The sequence below is a fragment of the Schistocerca nitens genome, chromosome 8 (genome assembly GCF_023898315.1).
Source record: "Schistocerca nitens isolate TAMUIC-IGC-003100 chromosome 8, iqSchNite1.1, whole genome shotgun sequence".
Lineage (NCBI taxonomy): Eukaryota > Metazoa > Arthropoda > Insecta > Orthoptera > Acrididae > Schistocerca > Schistocerca nitens.
In genome coordinates, this window is record NC_064621.1 from 472,254,433 (window position 1) to 472,269,938 (window position 15,506).

General features: G+C 45.6%; 1 protein-coding gene across 1 annotated transcript in view; it reads right to left on the minus strand.

Annotated features, from left to right (window-relative positions):
* Positions 1 to 15,506, minus strand: part of LOC126199202 (bumetanide-sensitive sodium-(potassium)-chloride cotransporter) — a 316,749-nt gene that overhangs the window by 74,029 nt on the left and 227,214 nt on the right. The window contains exons 7-8 of the mRNA XM_049935981.1: positions 8,350 to 8,489; positions 2,981 to 3,172 (exon numbers count right to left, since the gene is read on the minus strand). Of these exons, the coding sequence (XP_049791938.1) occupies positions 2,981 to 3,172; positions 8,350 to 8,489 (332 nt within the window). The remainder of the gene's footprint in view (positions 1 to 2,980; positions 3,173 to 8,349; positions 8,490 to 15,506) is intronic.

A 15,506-nucleotide genomic window follows, 5' to 3' on the forward strand; every position in this document is an offset into this window, starting at 1 on the left:
TAGTCGACAGTTGTCAAGAAGTCCAGGTGACAGCCCCGCAGCCTCCCGTGAATGACTGTCCAGTCTCCGTCTGTAGCGCCGAGCGCCGTCGATGTTTCGAGCAGCTGTCCTCCTGGTCAACGGCGAATCTGGACATACCGTCCTGGTGTAACTAGCAATGTGATTCATCAGCGATATCCGGAATGAGATTTTCACTCTGCAGCGGATTGTGCCCTAATATGAAACTTCCTGGCAGATTAAAACTGTGTGCCGGACCGAGACTCGAACTCGGGACCTTTGCCTTTCGCGGGCAAGTGCTCTACCATCAGAGCTACCCAAGCACGTCTCACGCCCTGTCCTCACAGCTTTAGTTCTACTAGTACCTCGCCTCCTACCTTCCAAACTTCACAGAAGCTCTCCTGCACGTGCATACGCGGACAAAGCCACGGGTAAAAAATCTATCGTAAGGACCTGGTTCGATTTCAACCAAACCTGGTATACATTACGTACCGTATGGCAAAGATTCTGTGGGGGTAAGACAAGCAACATCCTATTGGGACGGGAGTGATAACCTGGAACGAGAAGGGCGAGGGAAGAGATGGGCAGACCATGAGGGAGGAGGAAGACATGGATGCAGATATGAGATAGGAGGAGATGGACACAGAGAGAGGGTGAGGGGGAACTGGACAGAGGGATGAAAGAGGTGGAGATGGACAGAAAGAGGTGGGAGAAGAAATGGATAGAGAAAGGGAAGAGGTGAAGCTGGACAAGGAGAGTGGAGGAGAATATTGACAGGGAGAGGGAAGGAGGAATTGGACTAATATACAGAAGAGCCAAAAATCTGGTACATGTGCCTAATATCGTGTAGGGCCTCCGCGAGCACGCAGAAATGCCGGAACACGACATGGCATGGACTCGACCAATGTCTGAAGTAGCGCTTCAGGGAACTGACACCGTGTATCCTGCAGGGCTGTCTATAAATCCGTAAGAGCACGAAGGGGTGGAGATCTCCTCTGAACATCACGTTGCAGAGCATTCCAGATATGCACAACAATGGTCATGTCTGGGGAGTTTGGTGGGCTGCGGAAGTGTTTAAACTCAGAAGAGTGTTCCTGGAGCCACTCTGTAGCAATTCTGGACGTGTGGTGTGCGGCATTGTCCTGCTGGAATAGACCAAGTCCGTCGGAAGGCACAATGGACATGAATGGATACAGGTGATCGGACAGAATGATTACGTACGTGCAACCCGTGAGTCGTATCTAGATGTATCAGGGGTCCCATAGCACTCCAACTGCACACGCCTTACACCATTATACAGAGCCTCCACCAACTTGAAAAGTCCCCTGTTGACTAGCAGGGTCCATGAATTCATAAGGTTGTCATTATACCAGTAAAATTCCATTCGCTCAATACAATTTGAAACGAGACTCATCCGACCAGGCAAGATGCTCCCAGTTATCAACAGTCAAATGTCGGTGTTGACAGCCCAGGCGAGGCGTAAAGCTTTGTGTGGTGTAGTCATTAAGGGTACATGAGTGGGCCTTCGGCTCCGAAAACACATTTCGATGATCTTTCGTTGAATGGTTCGCGCGTTGACACTTGTTAATGCCCCAGCATCGAAATCTGCTGCAATTTGCGGAAGGGTTGCACTTGTGTCACGTTGAACGATTCTCTTCAGTCGTCGTTGTTCCTGTTCTTGCAGGATCTTTGTCCTGTCGCGGCGATGTCACACATTTGATGTTTTCTGATCTTCCCGGTACACTCGTGAAATGGTCGTACGGGAAAATCGCCACTTCATCGCTACCTCGGAGATGCTGTGTCCCATCGCTCGTGCGACGACTATAATACCACGTTCAAACTCACTTAAATCGTGATAACCTGCCATTCTAGCACCAGTAACCAATCTAACAACTGCACCAGACGCTTGTTGTCTTATACAGGGTGTTACAAAAAGGTACGGCCAAACTTTCAGGAAACCTTCCTCACACACAAAGAAAGAAAATATGTTATGTGGACATGTGTTCGGAAACGCTTACTTTCCATGTTAGAGCTCATTTTATTACTTCTCTTCAAATCACATTAATCATGGAATGGAAACACACAGCAACAGAACGTACCAGCGTGACTTCAAACACTTTGTTACAGGAAATGTTCAAAATGTCCTCCGTTAGCGAGGATACATGCATCCATCCTCCGTCGCATGGAATCCCTGATGCGCTGATGCAGCCCTGGAGAATGGCGTATTGTATCACAGCCGTCCACAATACGAGTACGAAGAGTCTCTACATTTGGTACCGGGGTTGCGTAGACAAGAGCTTTCAAATGCCCCCATAAATGAAAGTCAGGAGGGTTGAGGTCAGGAGAGCGTGGACGCCATGGAATTGGTCCGCCTCTACCAATCCATCGGTCACCGAATCTGTTGCTGAGAAGCGTACGAACACTTCGACTGAAATGTGCAGGAGCTCCATCGTGCATGAACCACATGTTGTGTCGTACTTGTAAAGACACATGTGCTAGCAGCACAGGTAGAGTATCCCGTATGAAATCATGATAACGTGCCCCATTGAGCGTAGGTGGAAGAACATACTGACGAAACTAAAATGAGTTCTAACATGGAAATTAAGCGTTTCGGGACACATGTCCACATAACATCTTTTCTTTATTTGTGTGTGAGGAATGTTTCCTGAAAGTTTGGCCGTACCTTTTTGTAACACCCTGTATACGAGTAGGTGTTGCCCACCACAGCGCCGTATTCTGCCTGTTAACATATCTCTGAATTTGAATACGCATGCCTATACCAGTTTCTTTGGGGCTTCAGTGTGTAATTGGAAAAATAGTTACCCACGCAACGCCGGGTACTCGACTAGTTTACCATAAATTTGGGTGAAATTAGTGATGACGAGTTGGCGCGGTCCCTTTGTGGGCAGGGCTCAGTGTTAGCTTCACTAGATCAGCGATCGGGTTGCTTCAGTTTGGAAGGGCTAGAGAGAGCAGCAGTTACCGTGTAGCTGTTCTGGAGTCCGTACTGGCAGTGTGGAGCACAGGCGGACACGGTGCCATTGACGAGGTCGGCGACGTTGCCGCTGGCATCCCGCAGCGCCCCCGCGCCAGCCAGTAGCACGAACAGGGCGTACGAGATCATCGAAATCAGCAGCGCCAGCAGCGTCCCCTTCGGGATGGCCATCGACGCGTCCTGTGGCACAATCCCGGACAAGGTTAGTAAACTCACAGCACTGCCGTTAAACTTTTCAGTTAAAAGAAAAAGAGTTGGTTTATTTAACCATACTGTCAACAGCTTGATGCAAACATAAACATACAAAGTGTATCTGAAAGGTTCGGAGAATGGTCCCATATGCTAAAAACTACGCTGGTTACGATGCGGCGCCCGCACTTATAAATTCAAATGGCTCCAAGCATTATAAGACTTAACATCTGAGGTCATCAGTCCCCTAGACTTAGAACAACTTAAATCCAGCTAACCTAAGGACATCACTAACAGCCATGCCCGAGGCAGGATTCGAACCTGCGACCGTAGCAGCAGCGCGGTTCCGGGCTGAAACGCATAGAACCATTCCGCCACAGCGGCTGGCCCCCCGCTTACTAGAGATGGGGGATCCGCTCTTGAACTAATTCATAGAGTTCAATCTTTCAAAGGAGTGAACAATCAGTGATTCAGAAAAAAAGAACGGTAGCTCCAAACGTTTCCCAGGCAGAGAGAGAGAGAGAGAGAGAGAGAGAGAGAGAGAGAGAGACGGAGCATATCAGCAGCGCCTCTGCTGGTCAGAGCACAGTGCACGCCACACAACACAGCCAGCGCCGGCCTCTGCCCTGCTTCTACCTTGGCTGCCTGCATTGTGCAGTGCCCCATTGAATTTTGTGTTTCACATATGCCGGGCCGTCTCTGTGCGTCGTCTGCCGTGTGCACTGTGCAGTGTCTGGCGCAGCTTAACTTCGCATCGCACTCTGTCGGCGATCGTTTCAGTCGCACGTCCTGCCCTCTGGGCAGTTGATGCCAGCAACAGGACAGAGAGCCACCTAGCGGATAACATAGGAACTACTTGCAAAAACCTGCTCGCAAGGGAGCGGACGATTAATTTTTGTCTCGGAGCGGGTGAGCTCCCCCCACCCTCGGAACTCGCCCGCTCAACGCTCACCCCACCGTCTCGACTCTAGCCAGAGCGTCGAGCAAAGCGACTCTGGTGTCACTCTGGTCTCTGCGGTCTCAGCTCATGCAGTAATACAGCTCGCGGCTCGACCTGCTCGACTCAGCGCCTCTGCATCGGAGTTTGTCCCCACTGGATATTGTTCTTCATAGTAATACCGCTATGTATATTACATTATTATGTTATGTATACATCAATTGTTTTTATTTTATTTTTATTTGTTTAAACTGATTAGATTAGGTTCCTGATGACTACTCTTACTATAGGATTTTTATTATGGACACTCGAATTTACGCTTTAATTACGAGCGAACCGATAAACGTATCGCAAAATGTGATACACCAATATTTTCCTTGTTTTATTCTGCGTAAGGCTATATGCAGCACTTTCGTTTTACAGTCAAATTTATATTTTTTTTCTTATTCTGGTACGGATTTTGCGATTTTAGGCGTCTTCGAAAGGAAAAATATATGGCTTGCGATGTATTTGTATGAGGTTAATGAAATTTTAATACATTATAGCCAAATATATTGTTAATGTAAATCTCAAGTTACAACATTTTCCGATCACCCAAAAAACCACGCTAGTGCAAAATAAATCAATAATCAAAAACTTTGTCATATCGTGGAAATTTCAATAAACAATACAAAATTCTTACTCATTATCTATGTTACTTCAAAATAGGATCAAATAAGATCAAAATACAGGTATAGTACTGGAATAAACCAAGTTTAAAGGGCAATGTGCCTTTCATTTATTTTCTTTTGTAAATGAGTGGTGAGTCATGAAAAACAGCTAATTCATTTCAGGGAGTGAACAGTTCTGATCCAATCTCTGAAAAGAACAGTTTTGCCCATCTCTACCGCTTACACCTTTAAAAACATATCAACAGGCACCCCCTATCGAGCAAATCACCAAAGTGAAGCAATGATGCACGCTACGATCAAGCTATCTGAGTCAGTGTGAGAGCTCTTGTCACTGCAGACTGCAGCGCCAAATGAAGCAACGTGGGAACATGAAATTTTGCTTAAAATTAGGGAAACGGCGACGTAGGGTCATTGGGTATCAGTATATGTGTACAGTGTTGAAGCAGTGAATACGAGGTGCATTCGACAAGTAATGCAACACATTTTTCTTCTCGGCCAATTTCGGTTGAAAAAATGAGGAATTTGTGTGGGACATCGTGGAATATTCCCACTTCAGTCCCTATTGTTTCACAAGTTCGGATACGTGGCGGCACTGTACGCTATAGAGGAGCATTACAAACAGAGCGCTGTTTTTGAGTTTCTGTTGCCGGAAAATAAGAATATCGCAGATATGGGCGCTTGCAGAATGTCTGCTGAGACGAGGCAATGAACAAAAGTACAGTGAGTCGTTGGGCAAGGCGTTTGTCATCATCGCAAATCTGTCCGATCTCCCGTGTGCCGGTCGGCCGCACACAGCTGTGACTCCTGCAGTGATGGAACGTGTGGACACTCTCATTCGAGGTGATCGACGGATCACAGTCAAACACATCGCTTTGTGCCTAGTTTTTGCCGCACACGCTGACAGACGAGCAGAAGCAAACTCGGATGGAAACAGAGATTTCATCGACATGTCTGATCGGAATCAGTAACTTTTGGAAATCATCCTTGCAGTACATGAGATGTGGTGCTACCAAAACGATACGGAGACCAAGCGACAGTCAGTGGCATGTTACTCATCATATTCCCCGCCTACTCAAAGAAGCCTGCTGACAAAATTCAAGGTTAATACGACTGATCACCTTTTTTCGACGGCAAGGGCTTGATGATCCAAATGGCTCTGAGCACTATGGGACTTAACATCTGAGGCCATCAGACCCCTAGAACTTAGAACTACTTAAACCTAACTAACCTAAGGACATCACACACATCCATGCCCGAGGCAGGATTCGAACCTGCGACCGTAGCGGTCGCGCGGTTCCAGACTGAAGCGCCTAGAACCGCTCGGTCACACCGGCCGGCAAGGGCTTGATCCATCATGAATTTCTACACGAGGGTCAAACTGTCAACCTGGTACTTATCGCAGGAGTTTCGAAATGGTTGCTGCAATGCTTACGGTGGGTTCGGTCAGAACTGTACCGGAGTGGGCAGTGGAATTTCCTTAACGACACGGCCATCCGCACGTTGCAAAGCGCATACTCAACTTTCTCGCTGAACACAACGTCACTGTTTCAACACAGTCCTTATTGCCAAGATTATGATGCCGGCAGACGTTTTTGTTTCCCCACCTTGAATTAGCCCTGAAAGTCCTACGCTTCGCAGACGTTGTGAATATCCAACAATGCATGACTACGGTGCTTCGAGAAATTCCACAAGAAGTGATTGCAATATCCTAAACAATCGGTGTCAGAAGTGTGTTGTTGCTAATGTTGATAACTTGTTTCCTTTATTTACTGAGACCATTCATCGAACTTTTCAGACGCACCTCGTGTATACAGAGTGATCATGATCTAAAAGTTGAAACAATGGTGTAAAATTACTGTACATTGTTCACATAGGTACAATACTTATGGCTGAGTAAACTTGACTTGTTAATTAGAGGCAGAATAGGAAAGAAAACTCAGCGGAGATTGGGAATAGTACATCTGGGGATCTGAGACAAATAGAACAAACAAGACCTATTAAACTCGTTTATTTTAACAGATGAGGAGTCACTTTCTAGTCAAGTAAATGTTCTAAAGTTTACTGTTACTTCTGATGGTAAGACTTGTAGATTCAGTGACATGATCATTTTTAAAGATGATGTCAGTGTATTACTGCATTAACAAACAAACCAAGTTCATCAATTTAATGTTACAATAAAGTATTTTGAAATATAATAATTTTGGTTCAGAAAAGAGAATAAAAACCAAATTCATGCAATATTTTAGAGCTTGTTTTGAATAAACCTTTATTTGAACCAGATTAATTTTGTTTCTGATACTCGTAGATACAAAACAGATTTCTACTTGTTCCTGTTCATCCCAAACACCAAACAACAATAACAATATTAATAATAAGAATAAGAAGAAAAAGAAGAAGCAGATTAACACTGCTGATTTTATTCACCCATCTTGTAAGTTTAAAGTCAAACACAAGACCTATAATCCCATAGAATTCTGAGTTTCGTATTTCTTTTTAAAATGATCAGATTTTTCTTTTAAATTCGAAAACTGTTTCTGTTCAGCCCAGTTTACGGTAGTTCAAAGCTCAGACTTGCTTCTCAGCTAGGAAAATACCACGAGAGGTGAGCAGGGCCCTTTGAATCAGCTAGGTACGAGTCTAGCTAGAGTTTTAATAGTTTGTAGTATGATTCCTTACTTACTGCTGTATTCCAGCTGGAGGTACGAATTCATTCTTCAGCCTTCATTTTTGAAGACAGCCTTTTTTTCGGTCTTGGGAATGTTTCGCCTGTCCATTCGGAATTCCAGCAGTTTATTTCAGCTGTACTCTTGGTCAAAACATTTTCTTCCTGTTCTATCATGGTTAAGAAGTCTTGACAAGGTTCAACTGGATTATTTCGTTTGCTTCGATGTATGTAGGACAAACATCGCGCACACCTCCTACCCGCTCATTTTCTCACATGGGCCCGCTAAAATTACTGTTGAGTAGATGTTTAGCGTTTTTTCTAGCATCCGACGCATCATCTGCCACTCCTCTTTGATCTGTTCAGCGACAGCTACGAGGTTGTCACTGGTCCGAGTTGTTGTCGGTCGACTACAGCGTTCGCCATCCTTCATTGTCTGCCGGCCATCAAAACAACATTTGTGCCACACGAAAACGTTGTCCTGACTCAATTCCGACGAGCTGTGCGTATTATGAATCTTTTGTCCATATAACATCAGTTTGGCACCAATATTTAATTGATACCCGCTGTTCCTCTAACTTGTCATTTCCAGAGATTGTATTTGACCTCCACATAGGTACTTTATCACCACCGTCTGGACTGATGCCTGTCAATATGGTTATGAAAAAGAGTCCAAACTACGTTGTTCAACAGTCGTTTGAAGCTAAGGCTAATAAGAATGTTGAAAAAAACCCACGACGTCTTCAGGCCGTTCTGTTTTGGTAGCAACACACAGGACATTAATCCGCTTACCAGAAGATGTATGCAAGATATCCATTTCACAGTTAAGTGTAAAAGGCTCACAGTTTTGGCCCCCAGTGTACAGAATCTATATTTAGTTATTTTTTGCGGAATTTACCTTGAGGTCACCAGATATGTTGGCTCCCGCCTGAATTCCTGTGACGGAAGGGAAGAAGATGGCGAACACCGAAAAGAAATCCTGATCCATCTCTTCACTATACCTGTAGTCTGGACCCCAGTTCTGCTGGAATATGTCCGCTGTAACAGAAAAGACATTCTTTAGCTTTATTCGTTTTCTCCTGTTGTGATTCAGTAAGAGTGAAATACAATGGAAGACTATAATTAAGATAGCACGGGATACCACATCAATAACCGAAACAAACATGAAGACGTCATGGATGAGTAAGGGAGTATTCGAATTAATGGTTGAAAGAATAAAATACGAGAATAAGGCAGGGAGGCAACAGTACAGGTCGCGTTGGAATGAAATAACCGAAAAGAGCTAACAGGCTAGGTCCCAATGGATGACAAAAAAGTTTATAGACATGCAGCAAAGATGTGTGTCTAAGAAAAATCTAGACACTCACAGGAAGATCAAACACAGCTTCACAGAAGTAAAGTGTAAAAATGTTATTTCGCCCACACTGATAGACTGAAGGAAATCACAGGTAACCAACTTATCGCAACGAATAACGTAATGAGGGGAAAATAAATTAATAATGTCTTCCATGATTTAGAATTTTCATACAACTTTTCTGTGGAAATAGGGAATTCAAATGAAATACATTGAAGTGCTAAAGAAAGATAAGTAAACAGGCTGAATTCGGCGCTGCGGTCGGTAAGGCCTATATAAGAGTCTGGCGCTGTTATTAGATTGGTTACTGCTGCTACAATATCAGGTTATCAAGATTTAAGTGAGTTTGAACGTGGTATTATAGTCGGCGACGAGCTATTAGATACAGTATCTCCGAGGTAGCGATGAAGTGGGGATTTTCCCGTACGAACATTTTATGAATGAGTTACCGTGAATATCAGAAATCCGGTAAAGCCTCAAATCTCCAACACTGGTGCAGCGGGAAAAAGATCCTGCAAGAACGGGAGCAAAGACGACTGAAGAGAATCGTTCAACGTGACAGACGTGCAATCCTTCCGCAAATTGCTACACTTATCAGTGCTGGGCTATCAGTAAGTGTCAGTATGCGAACCATCATCGATATGGGCTTTCGGAGCCGAAGGCCCACTCGTTTACCCTTGATGACTGGACGACACAGGCCCGTCAACTCCGATGTTGGACTGCTGAACACTGGAAACACGTTTCCTGGTCGGATGAGTCTCGTTTCAAATTGTATCGAGCGGATAAACGTGTACGATTATGGAGACAACCGCATGAATCCATGGACCCTGCATGTCAGCAGGGGACTGTTCAAGCTGGTGGAGGCTCTGTAATGGTGTGGGGCGTGTGCAGTTGCAGTAAATGGGCCCCTGATACGTCTAGATACTACTCTGACAGGTGACACGTCTGATCACTTGGATCCATTCGTGTCCATTGTGCATTCCGGCGGACTTGGGCAATTCCAGCAGGACAATGCGACACCCCACACGTCAAGAATTGCTACAGAGTGGCTCCAGGAACACTCTTCTGAGTTTAAACACTTTCGTTGGTTACCAAACTCCCCAGACGCGAACTTTATTGAGCGTATCTGGTATGCTTGCAAAATGCTTTTCAGAAGAGATCTCCATCCCCTCTTACGGATTTATGGACAGTCCTGCAGGATTCATGGTGTCAGTTCCCTCCAGCACTACTGCAGACATTAGTTAAGTCCATGAGAATTAGTGTCGCGGCACTTCTGCGTGCTCGCGGGAGCCCTACACGATATTAGTCAGGTGTACCAGCTTCTTCGGCTGTTCGGTGTATAATACTTCAAGAGACGCCAGTGAGATAGTATTTTGTATAGTTTCCTCATTTGTACCACTGCTATAAAATCCACATCTCTTTTGTATCTTGCTCGAGTATCATGTCATTTTTGGAAACCCAGAATCTACTCTGTAGGAATCAACATGGATTCCGGAAACAGCGATCGTGTGAGACCCAACTCGCTTTATTTGTTCATGAGACCCAGAAAATATTAGATACAGGCTCCCAGGTAGATGCTATTTTCCTTGACTTGCGGAAGGCGTTCGATACAGTTCCGCACTGTCGCCTGATAAACGAAGTAAGAGCCTACGGAATATCAGACCAGCTGTGTGGCTGGATTGAAGAGTTTTTAGCAAACAGAACACAGCATGTTGTTATCAATGGAGAGACGTCTACAGACGTTAAAGTGACCTCTGGCGTGCCACAGGGGAGTGTTATGAGACCATTGCTTTTCACAATATACACTCCTGGAAATTGAAATAAGAACACCGTGAATTCATTGTCCCAGGAAGGGGAAACTTTATTGAGACATTCCTGGGGTCAGATACATCACATGATCACACTGACAGAACCACAGGCACATAGACACAGGCAACAGAGCATGCACAATGTCGGCACTAGTACAGTGTATATCCACCTTTCGCAGCAATGCAGGCTGCTATTCTCCCATGGAGACGATCGTAGAGATGCTGGATGTAGTCCTGTGGAACGGCTTGCCATGCCATTTCCACCTGGCGCCTAAGTTGGACCAGCGTTCGTGCTGGACGTGCAGACCGCGTGAGACGACGCTTCATCCAGTCCCAAACATGCTCAATGGGGGACAGATCCGGAGATCTTGCTGGCCAGGGTAGTTGACTTACACCTTCTAGAGCACGTTGGGTGGCACGGGATACATGCGGACGTGCATTGTCCTGTTGGAACAGCACGTTCCCTTGCCGGTCTAGGAATGGTAGAACGATGGGTTCGATGACGGTTTGGATGTACCGTGCACTATTCAGTGTCCCCTCGACGATCACCAGTGGTGTACGGCCAGTGTAGGAGATCGCTCCCCACACCATGATGCCGGGTGTTGGCCCTGTGTGCCTCGGTCGTATGCAGTCCTGATTGTGGCGCTCACCTGCACGGCGCCAAACACGCATACGACCATCATTGGCACCAAGGCAGAAGCGACTCTCATCGCTGAAGACGACACGTCTCCATTCGTCCCTCCATTCACGCCTGTCGCGACACCACTGGAGGCGGGCTGCACGATGTTGGGGCGTGAGCGGAAGACGGCCTAACGGTGTGCGGGACCGTAGCCTAGCTTCATGGAGACGGTTTCGAATGGTCCTCGCTGATACCCCAGGAGCAACAGTGTCCCTAATTTGCTGGGAAGTGGCGGTGCGGTCCCCTACGGCACTGCGTAGGTTCCTACGGTCTTGGCGTGCATCCGTGCGTCGCTGCGGTCCGGTCCCAGGTCGACGGGCACGTGCACCTTCCGCCGACCACTGGCGACAACATCGATGTACTGTGGAGACCTCACGCCCCACGTGTTGAGCAATTCGGCGGTACGTCCACCCGGCCTCCCGCATGCCCACTATACGCCCTCGCTCAAAGTCCGTCAACTGCACATACGGTTCACGTCCACGCTGTCGCGGCATGCTACCAGTGTTAAAGACTGCGATGGAGCTCCGTATGCCACGGCAAACTGGCTGACACTGACGGCGGCGGTGCACAAATGCTGCGCAGCTAGCGCCATTCGACGGCCAACACCGCGGTTCCTGGTGCGTCCGCTGTGCCGTGCGTGTGATCATTGCTTGTACAGCCCTCTCGCAGTGTCCGGAGCAAGTATGGTGGGTCTGACACACCGGTGTCAATGTGTTCTTTTTTCCATTTCCAGGAGTGTATATAAATGACCTAGGAGATAGTGTCGGAAGTTCCATGCGGTTTTTCGCGGATGATGCTGTAGTATACAGAGAAGTTGCAGCATTAGAAAATTGTAGCGAAATGCAGGAAGATCTGCAGCGGATAGGCACTTGGTGCAGGGAGTGGCAACTGTCCCTTAACGTAGACAAATGTAATGTATTGCGAATACATAGAAAGAAGGATCCTTTATTGTATGATTATATGATAGCGGAACAAACACTGGTAGCAGTTACTTCTGTAAAATATCTGGGAGTATGCGTGCGGAACGATATGAAGTGGAATGATCATATAAAATTAATTGTTGGTAAGGCGGGTGCCAGGTTGAGATTCATTGGGAGAGTCCTTAGAAAATGTAGTCCATCAACAAAGGAGGTGTCTTACAAAACACTCGTTCGACCTATACTTGAGTATTGCTCATCAGTGTGGGATCCGTACCAGATCGGGTTGACGGAGGAGATAGAGAAGATCTAAAGAAGAGCGGCGCGTTTCGTCACAGGGTTCTTTGGTAACCGTGACAGCGTTACGGAGATGTTTAGCAAACTCAAGTGGCAGACTCTGCAAGAGAGGCGCTCTGCATCGCGGTGTAGCTTGCTCGCCAGGTTTCGAGAGGGTGCGTTTTTGGATGAGGTATCGAATATATTGCTTCCCCCTACGTATACCTCCCGAGGAGATCACGAATGTAAAATTAGAGAGATTCGAACGCGCACGGAGGCTTTCAGACAGTCGTTCTTCCCGCGAACCATACGCGACTGGAACAGAAAAGGGAGGTAATGACAGTGGCACGTAAAGTGCCCTCCGACACACACCGTTGGGTGGCTTGCGGAGTATAAATGTAGATGTAGATGTTATCCGACTTTTGGTAGTGTTAGCAGAAACTACGTGCTTCTTGAACCCAAACTGTCAGCTAAGAGCCCTGTGTGTTGAGGAACAGATCGTCTGACAAGAACATGTTGTAGTGTTCATCTAACTTCTTGTGAACGTTGTAACGCAGAGACTTTTTGAGAGCGTATAAAACACGGGGCGCGGCCACAGCGGCTGTATTTGCCTGTTCCCACCATAAAGGAAGAGAGCCCAATAAAACTGGTTTGAAAATTCAAATCACAGATTCGAGCTGAATTTCTAACTCATTGATAATAATCTGAATGCGAATGGTTCCTCAATCAACAAGTCATACAACTAAATCAAAATGGTTCAAATGGCTCTGAGCACTATGGGACTTAACTGTTGAGGTCATCAGTCCCCTAGAACTAAGAACTACTTAAACCTAACTAACCTAAGGACATCACACACATCCATGCCCGAGGCAGGATTCGAACCTGCGACCGGAGCGGTCGCTCGGCGTAGAACCGCACGGCCACTCCGGCCGGCTACAACTAAATCGATCATAGTAATTTTGCCCAGCTGACGAGTATCACAGAGGGATTGCTTATATGGAGGACCATCAACCGGAGAAGGCAGAGTAATTTTCACATGCTCCATTGGTCAATGTAGAAAATACTCAAGAAAGCCAATTTACTTGACAATTCTTGGCCGTTACGTTTCAATGTCAAGATGAAGTCAAAGGTTGGAATAGGCATACCAGTTTTCCACGTTGGAGATTTCGCGCCCAAACAGGTGTCCCAACCTGAGAGGCAAAGAAACCGAGCCGTCTTGCGGTGCGAGGCTGCACCAACAGTTCGTTCCCTCCCGCTGTTTACGACTGCTGGGACCTGTTTGTGAACTGCGGATGCACACTGCACTGCGGTGCCCGATTTTACAGGTAGCACCGAGATCCACGATCCAGCCTATTCGGCTTCTGATCTCGGACGCTTTCACTTCGTGGACAGTAGTACTGAAGAAATTACCGCCATTTTGTTACGAAAGTGTTGTCTCTCATCAACTTGGGAGCGGCCATGTGTTAGAACCGTCCATGTAGATCAGCATGATTCGTGTCCTGAAGCTTGCAGCAGTTACGTTGGTTGCTATCGAGCAATTATACCGCTTACACAAAGAACACTCGCCATCACGACCTCACAAATCGTAATGAGGTAAGCCTTATCATTTGGCCCTTCCTCCCTTTTTCGTTATACGGATCTCATGGCTAGCATCTTGTCATTCTCCAGTTCAACCATTCACTCGCTCTCTAGGGACTGGACGTAACCCCGTTTAACTTTAGTGTGTTTTGATGCACTTTCTTGTATTAATTTCTTGTCCTACGGCAAGGTAGCTTCGTGCAATTGCACTCAGATTTTAGTGATGGGACAATCGACTATTTTTGTTCACTCGCTTTTTTCGGCCAAATGAAATAACCGAACGAAACTAGTCTCAGCTATATGAATGTTTTCACTCACTCACCGTGTGTGAGTGGTTTCTTTCAGGGCGAGACAACCAACTGAAACAAGTCTCCGTCGGTTTCGGTCGTTATATGAATGTTTTCACTCATTCATCGCGTTTGAATGGTTTCAATCAGTGTGAGACAACCGATGTGTCCGTCGGTTTGGCCGTTACATGGTGCTTGCACGTACTCGCCGGGTTTGTGTAATTTTATTTACATACTTTTTCAGTCTTTTCGGTCATACATGGAACATAATTAATGTTGACAACTTCCTTAGAGACAGGTAGACTATCTTATTTCAAGGTGATGCGAATAAAAATTGTGTATTTCTAAAAATAAAGTACATTCTAAATGTATGAATTTACTTACTGAAGTACGGGTTTTAGTAATTGTGGCATTAAAAATAAATTTTTGGTTGGTTTTAAAAGTTTAATATCTGGTCCTACACTGTAGTTTGTGTATATATAAATTAACAATCACTTTTAAACAGATTTTTATTAGATCGGTTGCTTGTCTGTTTTTTTTTTTTTTCGGTACAAATTTTGCTGTTTGTTTTGAAGTAGTTTCCCGGTAAGCTAGAGATTTAAAACTTTCAACATAGCTCAGAACTGAATGATACCGTAATATTAACTCGCTTTCGAGTGTGGTGTGTGGCAGAGGGTACTTTGTTTTTCGGTCGGTTTGTCTGTTCGGTACAAATTTTGCAATTGATTGTAAACTAACATCACGATAAGCTACAGACTTGAGACTTTCAACTTAGCTCAAAACTGGACGACAGTGCAGTAGAACTTACTTTCTCTCCTGGTTTGTGACAGACAGAAGGTATTTGGTGTACCACTGCTATTTCCCTGTTTCCTTGTTTCACTCGCGAATGTTTCGCACTCAAGAACGATTGCTGCTAAACTTCTCTCTCAGCTCGATTCTCTGTAGTTTTTACATTCGCGGTCTTCTCGCGAGACATCCCAGTGTGGAAGCAATATATTAATTGACTCATCTGAAGAGAAACTGAAATAAACATGAAGTTTACCACGTGTCCTGCTGCAATCTCATCGAAATGTTAGAAACCAATTGATAAATTCCGCACACACAAGAATAAAAAGCAGAAAATAACTATTTAAACAGAAAAACTTTTTAATATAAC